Here is a 15,034-nt window from a genome sequence, read left to right as displayed (position 1 = left end):
GCCAAGGATACCCACTAGGTTCTCCTCCCCTGTCTTTCTCTGGATCTTCACCCCTGTCCTTTCCTTAGGTCCTAGCAATCCCAGGCTTCTATCCGCAGATGTGCTCTCATTCTAACAGACCATCTCTCGATGTGAATATCCACCCCATGGTTTCAACAATCATTCCAGAATTTGCTATTCAGTGGAGTCCACACTCTGGAGCTTTAAAAGTTGTATCACTGCCTGCTTTATGTTCTCACCTTGATAGTCACATAAGCACCTCCCGCTCTGCTCCCAGTCTAAACACATGAGCATCTCCTTTATTTTGACCACCTGTTTTTAATCTACCACCAAGAACATTCATTCATCCTTCTAAGTATCTTTTGGATCTGCACCAACCTCTTTTCTTGTCCTCACTTATCTCTGGATCTATTCTCCCTGGGCTGTCACAATAGAGGCCTCAGTACTGAACTTCCTTTTGAGACCCCAGCCTCTACCCTCTCACCCATCTCCACGCTTGTTCAGGAATTTTGTGTGTCCAGCTCCATCGGCCATTCTTTCCTTGGTCCAGAGAAGCAGTTGCTCAGATTCTCTTTCAACTTGTCTGCCAGGCAAGCTTCCTGTCTTGTTCAAGTACTCAAGTGTTCAAGAAGGCTCCTCTTTTGTGAAGCCCTCTTTTATTTTTCAGGAAAAGTTAGGCATGTTCACATGTTTCAGAACACTCCAATACTTCCAAAGTAACATATGCATGTTCACATGATTAATGCTCATAGGTCTGCCCTCCCCACTAGCATATAAACCCTGTCTTTCATCTTTGAATCTCTGGTGCTGAGTACAGTGTCCGACATTAAAAAGGATTTTCTAGAGCATCCATTGAGTGAATTAATGAATAAATGAAAACTAGATCCCATACGAATATAATGTCAAGAGCCACCTATTGATTACTGGGTTAGAAACCAGGTTGTAAGTAATAATAATAGGGTTATAAAGAAAAAAATCTGTCACTTGAATCTACAATTCAAGTTGTTTTGTGTTTTTCCATTTTGTTGAAATCAAATTTGACTTTGTCCACCTATAAAACATAGGTCATTCTTTATGAAAGATTCCTTGGGAATATTTCTGATTCCTTGGATGTAGGAAAGGTGGAAAGTTTGGCTTTTTACTTAAGAGTCACATGTTATATTAAAATAGAGAAACAAACCTATTTAAGGGATTGCCATTTTTCTGTGTATTTTTTTGTTCTTTGATTTGTAATTAGGGCAATAACTTTATCGTTTCTGCATAAACAAGTCTGGACTCCTGAAATAGATAGGAAAAATCTTTCTTTCTTTTATGTGTTACCTAACGAAGCCTTATTAAATTATGCTGGTCGGTAAATCCAAAAGTCTGCATTGGTTACTGTGAATACTCTTGTTTTCAGCTGGGCAGGAGATCACGAGCTTACAAAAGAGCTGTCTGGATAGACTGTGGTATTCATGCAAGAGAATGGATTGGTCCTGCCTTTTGTCAGTGGTTTGTAAAAGAAGTAAGTTAAACTCTTTACACAATGTCCATTTCAGCTAGTTGGCGGTTCCCATGTGTTTTTATTCTGTTCAAGGAACAAAACTGGGAATGTGAAGCCAGTGATACCTGCTTGAATGACAACACCTTGATTTATATGCATGAAGACCTGTCATAACCCTGACCAAGTTTACCCTCACCTCTGCCCTCAGGTGTTGGAATTACCAACCCTCATTAAAGACAAGGAAACTCAGATTCAGAGCCATTTATGAATTTGTGACAAATTAGAAACCAACCATAGTAGCTGATATATGGCAAAAAGCTAAAAGTCAAATTTATGGTGTTCCAGAGCAGCTTCTCATATAATATTTAGCTTGGAAAGTTCTACATCATTTGTCTCTGTCAAAATGATCTCACATATGCTGTAACAATAAAGAGATGAGCAAGTAATTGCATTTCCCCTTCTGCTATGGATCTGGTAATTTAGATAGCAAAGACCTTTAACATCTGTGGATTTAACATTCTCAGTATCAGTATTTTTAATTGACTATTCTAATTGTTAATGACCCATAGTGATTTATCATTTTCCAAAGTCTTCTGTAGGTTAGTGTATCCAGTGGGTCCCTATCCCAAGAGTGAGCCAACCTCATGAACCAACATCTTAATATGTTCAGATATTTTTCTGTCATCAAGAATGTGATGACTTTCATGGTGTGTTTTTTAACCTTAACTTATTTTTTTAAAAAGACTTTTAAAATAAAACCAACCACTAGTACTGGTAATGAAAATGAACAAGTCTAAGGAAATGGAAGTTCTAAGCCAGAAAATAGCACTACAACTACTTTTAGCCCTGTACTTACAGAGAAACCATTAAGGATCCAAAAGAGATTTAAAATTTCAGTTCTATTTCACTGTGTTCTATGGGGAAATTATGTGCCCTGGTGAGGTTTGGGATTTTGAGGACTCTCCTAATCTTGGCAAATATCTCTCACAAATGTCAAGGATGTACTGAATTTGTAAAAATCTGCCTCTGCCAGTACCAATCCCATAAAAGTATCCTTAATTTTATAAATATTATATAATAATGAAATGTTCAAACTATTCCCACTCAGTGTATTGAGCAATTCATATTCTTTAAAATACCATTTCACCCTGGTAGGACAAATGCAGGAGCTAATAAGAAATTAAGTCTCTTACCTTGTATTAAATATCCATTGTATACACACAACATATTATCTGCTGTCTCAAGTTTCAAAAAGAAGAAAAATTGGTTAAGGTACAGAACACCGATTGTTTATAGACTATGGTCCTATGTATTAATGAAAGACATAAGAAATGATCTCCCAAACATTGTACCTAACCCCCGCATATGCAGCCTCTTCTTTTTAACACCTAAACTTCCTTTATATGTTCATGGTTTTATCACCTCTTTTTGTACCAAGGGCAGAGACTCTATTTATCTTGTTTATTGCCAAATCCCCAGCACCCAGAACAACACCTGGCACTTAATAGATCTTCAAATATTTGTTAATGAATAGGAATAATGAGAATCCAGTGGTAATGAGGTGGAATGATTTCTGAGCGATGACTTGCCAAATCATCTCATGCAATAAGAATGGTACCACCTGGATTTTTGCAAGGCACAATCTGTACAATCATATACAGCAGCTCTATAACTCAAGCTAAATGTCCAAGGAAGAGGAGGACACTGTAACCACAGAAAAAGAAAGAGGCACATATGGTGGCTGCCCACTGAGCGTAGTTGATTTTGGAGCAGAAGCACAAAGCATCAATGAAAATTAGATGCCATTTCATCAAAGATAAGTAAGGAAAGGCTTTTCCCTCTCCACCAGGCCATCTTCAAGCATGCAGGCATATCTAGCCGTTTCTGTGCCCCAGCTACCCTTTCCACACCTCTCTCACTGTTTATGGCTGCTGCTTGCCCCTCAACTTTATCACTTACATTTTCATCTGAGTCAGGATAGCAACCAGAAATGGAAAAAAGGAGGCATGGGGTTGCTTGCCCCAGTGGCCTGGTAGAAGCACTGGGGCACATGGTAGCAGTGAGTGGAGTGGATCATCATTACAGGCTTGTAAGAAATATTCTCACTTGCTTTAAAGTCGCCATTTCCAATGGTGGTGTTGGGGTAGAGGGAATAGGGACTTTAAAGATTTAAATAACCTTAAACCTGCCAAGCATTGGAACATCGCTTTTTACGCACTAACTCAGTTCCTTGTTAAATTCTCAGTCTCCCAAAGAAGGCAGAAAGTGGCTGGTCCAAAAGTGGCTCCAAGCAGCATCCATTCCACAAGTTACCTCCCCTTTACCACAGAAGTCCCATGACCAGCTCCTAGGATATCAACTATCATCCCTGCTGGGGACACTAGGGAAACTTTGGGCTCTCTCTCTGCCTCCCAGAAGACTGTAGGATGTTCTGTCTGTCTCTCTCTTGGCTGACACATGCCACACTTCTGATTGTCCCCTAACTGGCATACAGGAACCTGTGAGGGGATGTCCTCTCAGACACATGATAAACAGCACAAAGGTCCTCTTTTCCTTACATTTTTTATTCCAATCTGTCCATGGTCTCTGTCATCTCTTGATTTCCCTGGAGTTCCAACCTCAAGAGAAGAGGGTAGTGTCAGAAGCCAAAAGACTGGCTTTCTGCCTTTGCTTTCTCTCTCTTGGGTGCTTTAACCCAAAACCAACAGCTTATTTCTATGCATCAGCAATCCAGTCTCAGGTTAGCCAGATGCCTCTTGCTCAGGATCCCTCCCAGGCTACAGGAGCTTCATTCACCTAATCCTAGAGGCTTGTGTGGGGAAGGTCTGCTTCTAAGCTCATCACTTGGCTGCTGGCAGCCTCGGTCCTCCCTGGCTGTGAGCCAGAGACATCAGTTCCTTGTCACGTGGGCCTCTCTACAGGGCAGCTCACACACAGCACCTGTCTTCCCTCAGAGCAGACCCAAGCTGGAAACTACAGTCTCCTTTTAACCTGATCTCAGAAGTGACATCCCATCACTTTTGCCAGATTCTGTCCATTAGAATGAATCACTAGGTCCAGACCCTAATCAGTTACACAAGAGCTTGAGTACCAAGAGGTGAGAATCCCTGGAGACCAGCTGAGAAGCTGCCTCCCATACACACCCTGTGGGACTTTCCCCGCAGCCACCACTGTGATGTTCACACCCTTACTCAAATGTGAACTGGAAGTTTTATCAAGTGCTCTGGGATCCTGATAGAACAGCAGGTTGCATAGAGGTGACAAGCACATATTTAACAGCCAGCCAGCCCTGGGCTGGAATGCCAGCCCTGCCATTTACTAGCTGTGTGATCTCGGTGAGCAAGGCATTTAACCTCTCTGAACCTGAGTAATAATAATATGCAACACACTGGGTTACTGGGAAGATTAAATGACAAAGTGCTTGGCATATAATAAGCACTTAATAAAATGTATATTTAGCAGTAGTATCTGTAATTTGGTATTTTTAAATAGTCAACATAAAGAGAATCATTAGAAAAAAAATCAAGGATATGAAAGAACTCAGCACCATCAACCAACAGAATCTAAACAATTTATAGATCACTCCACCAACAGCAGACTACACATTCTTTTTAAGTGCCTATGGAACACATATCAAGATTATATTATATCCTGGGCCAAAAACAGATCTTCACAAATTTAAAAGAATTAAAGTTATACAGACTGTGTTCTCTGACCACAATGAAATCAATCTGGGCATCTATAGCAGAAAGATCACAGGAAGACCTCCAAACACTTGGAAATAAACATACTTCAAAATTATCCATGGGTCAAAGATAAAATCTCAAGAAAAAAAATTTGATTAAAATGAATGAAAATGAAGTACAACATATCAACATTTGTGGAAAACAGTTAAAGCAATGCTGAGAGAAAAATTTATAGCAGTAAATGCATGCATTAGAGAAAAGGGGAAATCTCAAAACAATAATCTAAGAAGCTCTCACTTCAAGAATCTAGAAAAATAGAAAATAAAACCAAAGCAAGCAAAAGTAATATTGATGAGTGGAAATCAATAAAATTGTTTCACTGATTTTGTTTTCAAAGAGGTGGTTCTTGACAATGCCAATGAAATTAACAAAACTCCAGCAAGGAAGACACAGAAAAAAAAGTACATATCCCCTGCTTCATTTCTAATATTGGTAATATCACTGCATACAGGAACTGCTGATGTCAAAAGGATAATAGGACAATATTATGAATAACTCTACACATATAAATTTGACAACTTAGACAAAATGGATCAATAAATTGGAAAACTACAACTCATTCATTATGAAACAGTAATAGGGATATGCAAATTATCTATTAAGGACATTGAATTGTTGATTTTAAAATTAAAAAAAAAAATCTCTTGACCCAGATGGTTTCACTGAAGAATTCAAATGTTCAAAGAAAATTAACACCAATTCTCCACAGTTTCTTTTAGAAAATAGAAGAGGAAAGAACACTTTCAATTCATTTTACAAAGCTAGTAATTGCCCTGATACCAAAATCAGACAAAGACAGGGGGAGCAGGGGGGGCGGGGACTAGAGACTAATATCTGTCATGAAAATAGATTCAGAAATCCTTAACAAAATGTTAGCAATCTATAAAAATAATTATGCACCATGGCCAAGTGGGGTGTATTTTAGGGATGCAAGCCAGGTTGGATATTTAAAAGTTAATCAATGCAATCTACCATAGTAACAGGCTAATGAAGAAAAAAGTTACAAATCTTATCAATTGATACAGAAAAAGCTTTGACAAAATTCAACACACATTCATCATAAAAACTCAAAAAGCAGGAATAGAGGGGAATTTCCTCAACTTTATAAAGAATGTCTATAAAAATCCTACAACAAACATTTATACTTAATGATAAATTACTAAATACTTACCCCATAAAATCAGGAACAAGGTAAGGATGTCTGCTCTCATCACCCTTAATTAGCATAGTGCTGAAAGTTCTAGTCAGTACAGGCAAGTAGAGAAAATAAAAGGCATACAGATTGTAAAGGAATAAATAAAATTATCCTATTTGTAGATTATATGGCTGTCTACATCGAAAATCCCAAGGAATCTACGAAAAACTTATAGACTAAATGAGTTCAGCAAGATCACAGAATACAAGACAAACATACAAAAATGAAATGTATTTCTATATTCTAGCAACATACCATACCATTTGTAACTATTTGAAAAAATTAAATACATAGTAGTAAATCTAACAACCATGTACCTTAGTTATATGCTGAAAACTACAAAACACTAGTGAAAGAAATCAAAATCTAAATAAATGGAGAGAAAATTAAACCAGACAATACCAAGTGTTAGGAGATGAGGTAACTGGAACTCTCATACATCTTATACATCTGCTGGAAGATGTATAAAGTGGTATCATTTATTTGTAAAACTCTTCACCAGTATTTCCTAAAGTGCAATATACAAGTACTCTTTGATTCAGCAATTCCATTCCTAGGCTTTTACCAACATAGATTTGTATTTGTGTGCCCCAAAAGACATGTATAAAAATGTTCATAGCATTATTTGTAATATCCAAACCTGGTAAAAACTCAAATGTCCGTCTATAGCAAAATGGTACATTAATACAACTGAATGTTATTCGGCAATGAAAATAAATAAAGCAGTATCACAGGCAACAAAATACATACATACATACATACATTCACTTACATACATACATACATACATACATAGAGAGACATGCCGTATTCACAGATTGGGGAACTCAATATATAAAGATGTCAATTCTCCTCAAGTTGATAGACAAATATAACACAATTTCTATAAAAACTCCAGCAAGGCTTTTTGTAGATATATTATTCTAAAATTTATATGAAAAGTCAAAGGAACCAGAAGAGCTAAAACTCTGAAAAAGAATCATTCTACCCAATTTCAAAACATATTAATAGCTACACTAATCAAAAGTGTGTAATATCTGTGAGGGGATAGGCAGAGATAAATGAAACAGAATAGAGGACCCAGAAATAGACCTGTACTCATATGCCCAACTGCTTTTCAACAAAGGTACAAAAGCAATTCAATGGAGGAAAGAGCCTTTGCAGCAAATGGTGCTGGAGCTGGTGGACTTCCATAGGCAAAAATACTAGCCTCGACCTAAGTCTCACACGTTATACAAAAATTAACACAAAATGGATCTCAGACTTAAATGTAAAATTTTAAAACTTTTAGAAAATCATCAGGATCTAAAGCTAGGCAGAGTCCTTAGACTAGACCCCAAAAAGCATGTTTCATAAAGGAAAAGTTGACAAATAGAACATTATAAAAATCAAAACTAAAAACGTTTGTACGTGAAAGACCCTGTTAAGAGGATGACAAAGACAAGCTACAAACAGAGAAAATACAGGCAAACCACATACCTGATAAAAGACTCATATCTGGAGTATATAAACTCAAAATGACAATAAAAAAGCAATCCAATTATAAAATGGGCAAAAGACATAAAGAGACATTTCACCAGAGTATACAAATGGCAAAAAAAACACACCCAAAAAACAGTTAATTCAAATTAAAGCCACCATGAGCTATCACTACACACCTGTCAGAAAGGCTAAAATTAATCACATGTGTATGTATGTGTGTATGTATGCATATGGAGATGGAGAAAGGGAAAGGAGTGACACCACCAAATGCTGGAGAGATGCAGAAAAACTGGATCACTAATACATTGCTGCTGGAGGGAATGTAAAACAACAGGGCTACTCTTGAAAACAGTGAACAGTTTCTTTTAAAACTACCATATGACCCAGTAACTGCACTCTGAGCATTTATCCCAGAGAAATTAAAACTTATGTTCACTCAAAACCTGTAAAGGAATGTTTACAACAGCTTTATTTCCAATAGCCAAAACCTTGAAACAATCAGATATCCTTCAGTGGGCGAAAGGGTTAAACCAGCGAGGACACGTGGGCCGTGGAAAACTATGCAGCGATGAAAAGAAATTATAGGCACACACAAGAACCTGAATGACTCTCCAGCGGATTACACTGGAAAACCAATACCAAATAGATACACGCTGTATGATTCATTTATATAATGTTCTTGAAGTGATAAAAGGATAGAAAGGGAGAAGAGACTAGTGAGAACAGACGGGAGGTTACGGAGAGGTGGAGGAGGGAGGAAAACTGGATGTGGCCATAAAAGGGCATCATGGGGGATCCTGTGGTGACAAACTCTGAATCTTGACTGTATCAGTGTCAGCACCCTGGTTGTGATATTCTACTATAGTTTTGCAAGATGTTACCATTGGGGGAAGTGGGTAAAGAGTACATGGGATTTCTCTATATTGATTTTTATATTTACATGTGAATCTACATTTATCTCAAAATCAAGGATTTATTATAAAAGTCATAGCCAGGTCTCCGTACTTCTGGGCTCCACTCTCTTTGGAGCCAGGTGCTCTGCTGCCTGGAGAATCGGGCAATTTCATTCCTGCCCTCTTCCCCGCTGTCTAACCCTCATCAACGGACCTGACTCTTCCCTAGGCCATGGGATCCACAAGTTCCAAGTCATGCTCTAGCTCCCTATGTCCCTCTCTCCTGCCAGCTTGACCATCTCATGCCATGCCGAGAGCCACTTCCTCTTCTACTCCCCACTCCAGTTTAGCGGGTAGGTCCATGAATGTCTTAGACACACGACGCTCAGAAAACAGTGACCCAAAAGCAAACTACCTGGCTTTAAATGACTGGTACAATGGGCTCAATTGCTTTGTTATTTTTGAAAATTGCTCAAAAGAATTTATTGTCTCTGCATATAACTGCTGGTTGGTAGACAATTTTTAAATGTAAACTGCATAAGATCGTAGGCTTTTATCTTTTAATTATGTTGAAAGATAGAGAGCCATCACTTTTTATTTCAATACTTGCCACCTCTCTTTTTCTAAGTATTCATATCACAAAATTTTATATCCTGTAAGCAAAATTAAAGAAACAAATGGAGGTATGCTTGGATTGCAAAATCTTTCTCTTGTTAAATGCTTTTTTATACCAGGGTAGTAGAACCATTACTAACATTATATTTATAGTACTGGGGGGAGGGGAGATATGGTGGGCTTACTAATGAAGAGTGTACCACAGATGCCCCTTCACCAAGAAACCAAAAAGGTGCTTTAAGAAACACTATCTTTTGATGATAAAGTTTTCTTAAATTTATAATGAGCCAACGGAGATGATACAGACATGAAATTCATCAAAGAAAGAAAACTAGAATAGATATATAAGAAGGAAATAGAGATAAATACACAGAACTTGGAGTTTATCTTTCTGCAAAAGCAAACATATTATTTAGAGATGGAGACTTAAGTCTGAGGGGAATCGGAGCAGGGAAGAAAGAAACTAGACAAGTAGAGACTTACGGAAAGAGACACAAAGCTTAAACGTAATGGACTTAAAGTACAAAGCAAACAAAACTCCCAAGTTAAAAAACAGGTTAAAAACAGTTGAGCAGTTCCTCAAAAGTCTGAGTTACCATGTGACCCAAACATTTCACTACTGTGTTTGTAACCAAGAGAAATAAAAACATGTCGACACAGAAACTTGTACATGAATGTTCCTGGCAGTATTATTCACAATAGCCAAAAAAGCGAAAGCAATTCAAATGTCCATCAACTAATGAATGAACAAAATGTGCTATATCCATACAATGGGATATTATTCAGATGTAAAAGGAACATAGCACAATACAAGTTACAACATGGATGAACCTTGAAAACATGCTTAAGTGAAATAAACCAGACACAAACACATATTGCATGATTCTATTTATATGAAATGTCCAGAATAGGCAAATCCATAGAAACAGGGAGTAGATTAGTGGTTGCCAGCATGTGGGGGGGAGAAGAGAGTTGAGAGCAACTACTGACAGGTATGATGTTTCTTTTCGAGGTGATGGAAAAGTCCTAGAATTAGATAGTAATGATAATTGCACATTATGAGTATACTAAAAATCACTGAACTATCCACTTTAAAGTGAATTGTGTGTGATATGAATTACATCTCAGTAAAAAAAGAATGAAGTGCTGATACATGCTACAGCATTAACCTGAAAAGCATTGCTAAGTGAGAGAAGCCAGTCACAAAAGACCACATGTTACATGATTCCATTTATATGCAATGTCCAAAATAGACAAATTTATAAAGACAGTAGATTAGCTGTTGCCTGTGGATGTAACTGCTACTTAAAATATATGGGATTTCTTTTTGGATTATGAAAATATTCTAAAATTACATAGGGCTGATGGTTGCACAACTCTGAGTATATTTTTAAAACACTGGATTGTATACTTTATAAGGATGCATTATAAGATGTGCAAATTATTTCCCAATAAAGCTGTTATTTTTAGAGTTAAATAGGATGTCCCAAGAAGGTGTTTAAATTGATCAGTCCAACAATTTCTTGTTGAGCACTACATTTTCAGCACTCTGCTAGCATTATGAAGGTCAGTGTAAGTATAATTCATGGTCCCTGCACTCAAGGAGTCTACATTCTATTTAAGGAGAAATATTTATGTGGAGGAAACAATAAAAAGCAACATAAAACAGTGTATCTTTGGGGGTTAAATTGAACTGACTCTAATAGCTGAAGGAATTCAAGAACCAGAGAAACTCATGAGGCTTTGGAAGAAAACAAGGTATGGGAAAGATTTATGGAAGAAGTGAGTCTTGTTAGGCCTTGACTGAGGGATAAGAATTTGATCAGGGAGATAAAAGAGTGCTCCAAAAAGAAAGAGAGAAAGAGAGAAAGAGAGAAAGAGAGAAAGAGAGAAAGAAAGGAAGAAAGGAAGGAAGGAAGGAAGGAAGGAAGGAAGGAAGGAAAGAAAGAAAGAAAGAAAGAAAGAAAGAAAGAAAGAAAGAAAGAAAGAAAGAAAGAAAGAAAGAAAGAAAGACTAATGTTGAGAACATGGTATATGTGTGATTATAGATCTGTGAGTAGATTCTAATGCAATATGAGACTGCCTGAAAAGTTATAGTTAGCCTTGGAAGCCAAACAGAGTTTGGTCCAATAAAGTAAAATTTAAAAAAGACTGATGACTGTGGGCTGAGTAAGTCATAATATGTAGAGGCTGTGGCGGGTTGTGTGTAAAGGACAGAGCTCTCAGGAAGACCTGGAGCAGTGGTTGTGGAAAAAGTTCTCCAACTGGGAGGGCTTTCCAGGATGGGGAGGCCCTTTCTCCCAGGATCCAAGAGCTTTCTAAAGAATATTCTTTTTGGATAATCATCTCTTTCCATCTTATGTGTCTTGCTGGTTATTAAAGGTAAAAATATAACATAAACCCTCAAATGTAGGTGTGAAAAATAAGCCTTTTTAAAAAGAAAACTTAAATTGTGTGGTAGAACGTGCCAAAAGCCAGGGAATAAATGAGTTATTAAGCCCAGATCAAATGAGTTCAGTTAAGTAAACAATTAAGTCTTTGTTCTTAATAATTTAAAAAAAAAACAGTTCCTCCTATAAAAATGACCTGTTTTTAAGTCGTCTGACTTCGTTCACTACCATTCCAAGTAAATACAATATTTTGATTTGTTTTCAACTGGCCTTTTGGTACACTTAACTCCTCATATTCTCCCATCGTTTTTCCCCTTCCCAGTCTTTTCTTTAATTCTCTGCATCCTCCAACCTAGCTCCTCCTGCCTTTTTATTCAGTTTATAATGTCCTGTACTGAGCAAGGTCCGTATTCATGTTTGTTCAATTTCATCAAATTGAAATTTCCTTCATCCCCGGTACTCCAGTCTAATATTTGAGAGTGTTCTGTTGGTACAGGCCGTCCTCGCTTTTCCTGACAGCAGTGCCAGACTGTAAAAGTGACCCTGCAGGCTAAAGCCATCGAAATCTATCTTAATAATCAGGGGGAAACGGGGCTTGTGCTATGACCTTTAGGGATTTTTGCCAAAAGATTTAAAACTCTCTTACTGTTATAAATATGTAGGGAAATGGCCAAAAAATAGTAAACCTAATATTATGCTGTAATTTAAAACATTAGAAATATTAATAATTAAAATGACCTTTTTCGTTGTAAAAGACCTTACGGCCGGCGGTTTAGGTGGTGCTCGCTTCTCATTATATAACTTACAACATGAAGCGCGCGTCTTTTTATGCCTTGGCAAATTGCCATACCCCTTTTTTAGTTTGGATCAGCTTCTAATTTTTTCTTTGCCCTTTCAGTGTCATAAGATAGTGATGTGTTTCTTTAATGTGAAATGTTGACAGCATCATTTCTTCTGGGGCATCTTCCTCATTTTTATCACAACCACTTTCCTCATTTTTTTCCAGTACGTTCTTCTTGTCCTCTGGCTGGGGACAAGGGTTGAATGGTGGCAGCGTCAACATTCCCGTGGTCACCAGTTTCTTCTATAACTTCATTTACATTTGATTCATATTTCACCTCTGCATGATCACTTTTTATTTCTTTGCTGAACTTCAGTCTCTGTTGGCCAATTCCTTCTCACCATCACCCCTTTTTGTAAAATGCTACATAGGTTTAGGAGACAAGGGGGCAGCACAGCTACACACTTTGCCGACCACGTGTGAACCGGATAACAGACGCTCAGTGACCGATCACCCAAAGACAGACTTTACAAGAAGTCACTTAATTGGTCACAGATCTTGCTGCCCATCTGTTATCTGCATAATGATCTGTAGACTAAAAATCAATTAGTGGTAACTGAAATTAGAACTGTACTTGTTGGAGGACTGATGTTATTTAACCAAACCATGGTAACTGAAATTTGTGTATAGAAAAACCATGCACAGTGAGGATGCCTGTACTTTATTTTTGGTATATGAAAGAGTCTTACATAGATTTTAATAATGCCACAAAGTTGGTCCTGGCCTTCACTCTGTTGGTCATAAGTAAATACAATCAACCACTGTAATTAGGCTATCTCAGTATGTAAGTTCTAAAAATGTGAAGTAGAGTTAGAAAAGAGTAAACCTGACATGCTTCTAATATTATATTCTTCCTGGTGACACAAACTATTTCAATATTTATCTATATCTCTTATTAGCAATTACAGATTAATAGATAGCAGTTTTCTATCATCAATCTGGGGGATTCTAAGTATAAATTAACTAAGTATAAAAACAACCAGAATTTACATGGTCAATAGACATATACAAAGTACTCAATATCACTACTCATCAGAGAAATGCAAAATAAAACCACAATTAGATAGCACCTCACACCTGTCAGAATGGCTATCATCACTAAATCAAGCAACAAGTGTTGGCAAGGATGTGGAGAAAAGGGGACCCTCCTCCACTGTTGGTGGGATTTTATTTTTTTAAACTTTTTATTTTTTAAATTTATTGTTGAAAGTATTACAGATGTCCCCTTTTTTTGCCCATTCACCCCCTCCACCCCACCCTTTCCCCCTTCCCCAGGCCTTCACCGCACTATTGTCTGCAACCACTAATGAATAACAGTATGGAGGTTCCTCAAAAAATTACAAGTAGCACTACCTTATGACCCAGCTATTCCATTCTGGCTATTTATCCAAAGAAATCCAAAACACTTATTCGAAAAGATATATACATCCCTATGTTCATTGCAGCATTATTTACAGTAGCAAAGATATGGAAGCAACCTAAATGCCCAACAATAGATGATCGGATAAAGAAGATGTGGTACATATATACAGTGAGATATTAATCAGCCATAAAAAAGAATAAAATTTCACCATTTGTGACAACATGGATGAAACTAGAGGGTATTATGCTAAGTGAAATAAGTCAGTCAGGAAAAGACAAGTGCCATGTGATTTCACTTACATGTGGAATCTACAGAATGAAATAAATGAACAAACAAAACAGAGACAAACTCATAGATACAGAAAACAAACCATGGTTGCCGCCTGGGGGCTGGGTGAAAAAGGTGAAGGGATTAAGCAGCACATACTGGCAGTTACAAAATAGTCACAGGATGTAAACACAGCAGAGGGAATACAGTCAATAACATTGTAATGACCATGTATAGTGCCAGGAGGGAACTAGGCTTGTCAGGAAGATCACTTTGTAAATTATGTAAATGTCTAGCCACTACTCTGGACATAGGAAACTAATATAATATTTGATGTCAATTGTAATTGAAAATTTTTTTAATTTTTTAAACTAGAATTACAAGATTAGCATATGATATTCTAGTTCTCCATCCTTCATTCACAGAGACTCTTGCTCACATTGCTGTCAAACTCTTTACTTACTTACCAATCTTGTATTTAACAAGCTTCTCATAGCCTGACATCAAATACCTTTATAGATTAAGCTTCCCTTTTAAAAATTTCCCTGGAAACTTTCTCCTGCTCTAATTAATTCTCCTAGTATTAAATTTTAAATACCTCTTTTGTGTCAAGATGTGCCCACTTAGTTGCTACAACTTTTTTCCATCCTAAATAATTTTACTCCAGTCCAGGTGAGGATATCCTTCAGCTTGACTGGTTACTGGGCCCTTCCTTTGGCCTCAGTGGGGACATGCCTACTTCTCCTAGTGGTTATTATT

At 37.3% G+C, this 15,034-nt stretch overlaps 1 protein-coding gene across 1 annotated transcript in view; it reads left to right on the top strand.

Moving 5' to 3' along the window:
* CPA6 (carboxypeptidase A6) overlaps positions 1 to 15,034 on the top strand; it is a 202,264-nt gene that overhangs the window by 143,133 nt on the left and 44,097 nt on the right. Inside the window, exon 6 of the mRNA XM_081116484.1 lies at positions 1,400 to 1,504. Coding sequence (XP_080972610.1) covers positions 1,400 to 1,504 — 105 coding nt within the window. The remainder of the gene's footprint in view (positions 1 to 1,399; positions 1,505 to 15,034) is intronic.

This window comes from Miniopterus schreibersii (assembly GCF_964146895.1).
Source record: "Miniopterus schreibersii genome assembly, chromosome: 17".
In the NCBI taxonomy this organism is placed as follows: domain Eukaryota; kingdom Metazoa; phylum Chordata; class Mammalia; order Chiroptera; family Miniopteridae; genus Miniopterus; species Miniopterus schreibersii.
This window is presented reverse-complemented; position numbering and strand designations above follow the sequence as displayed.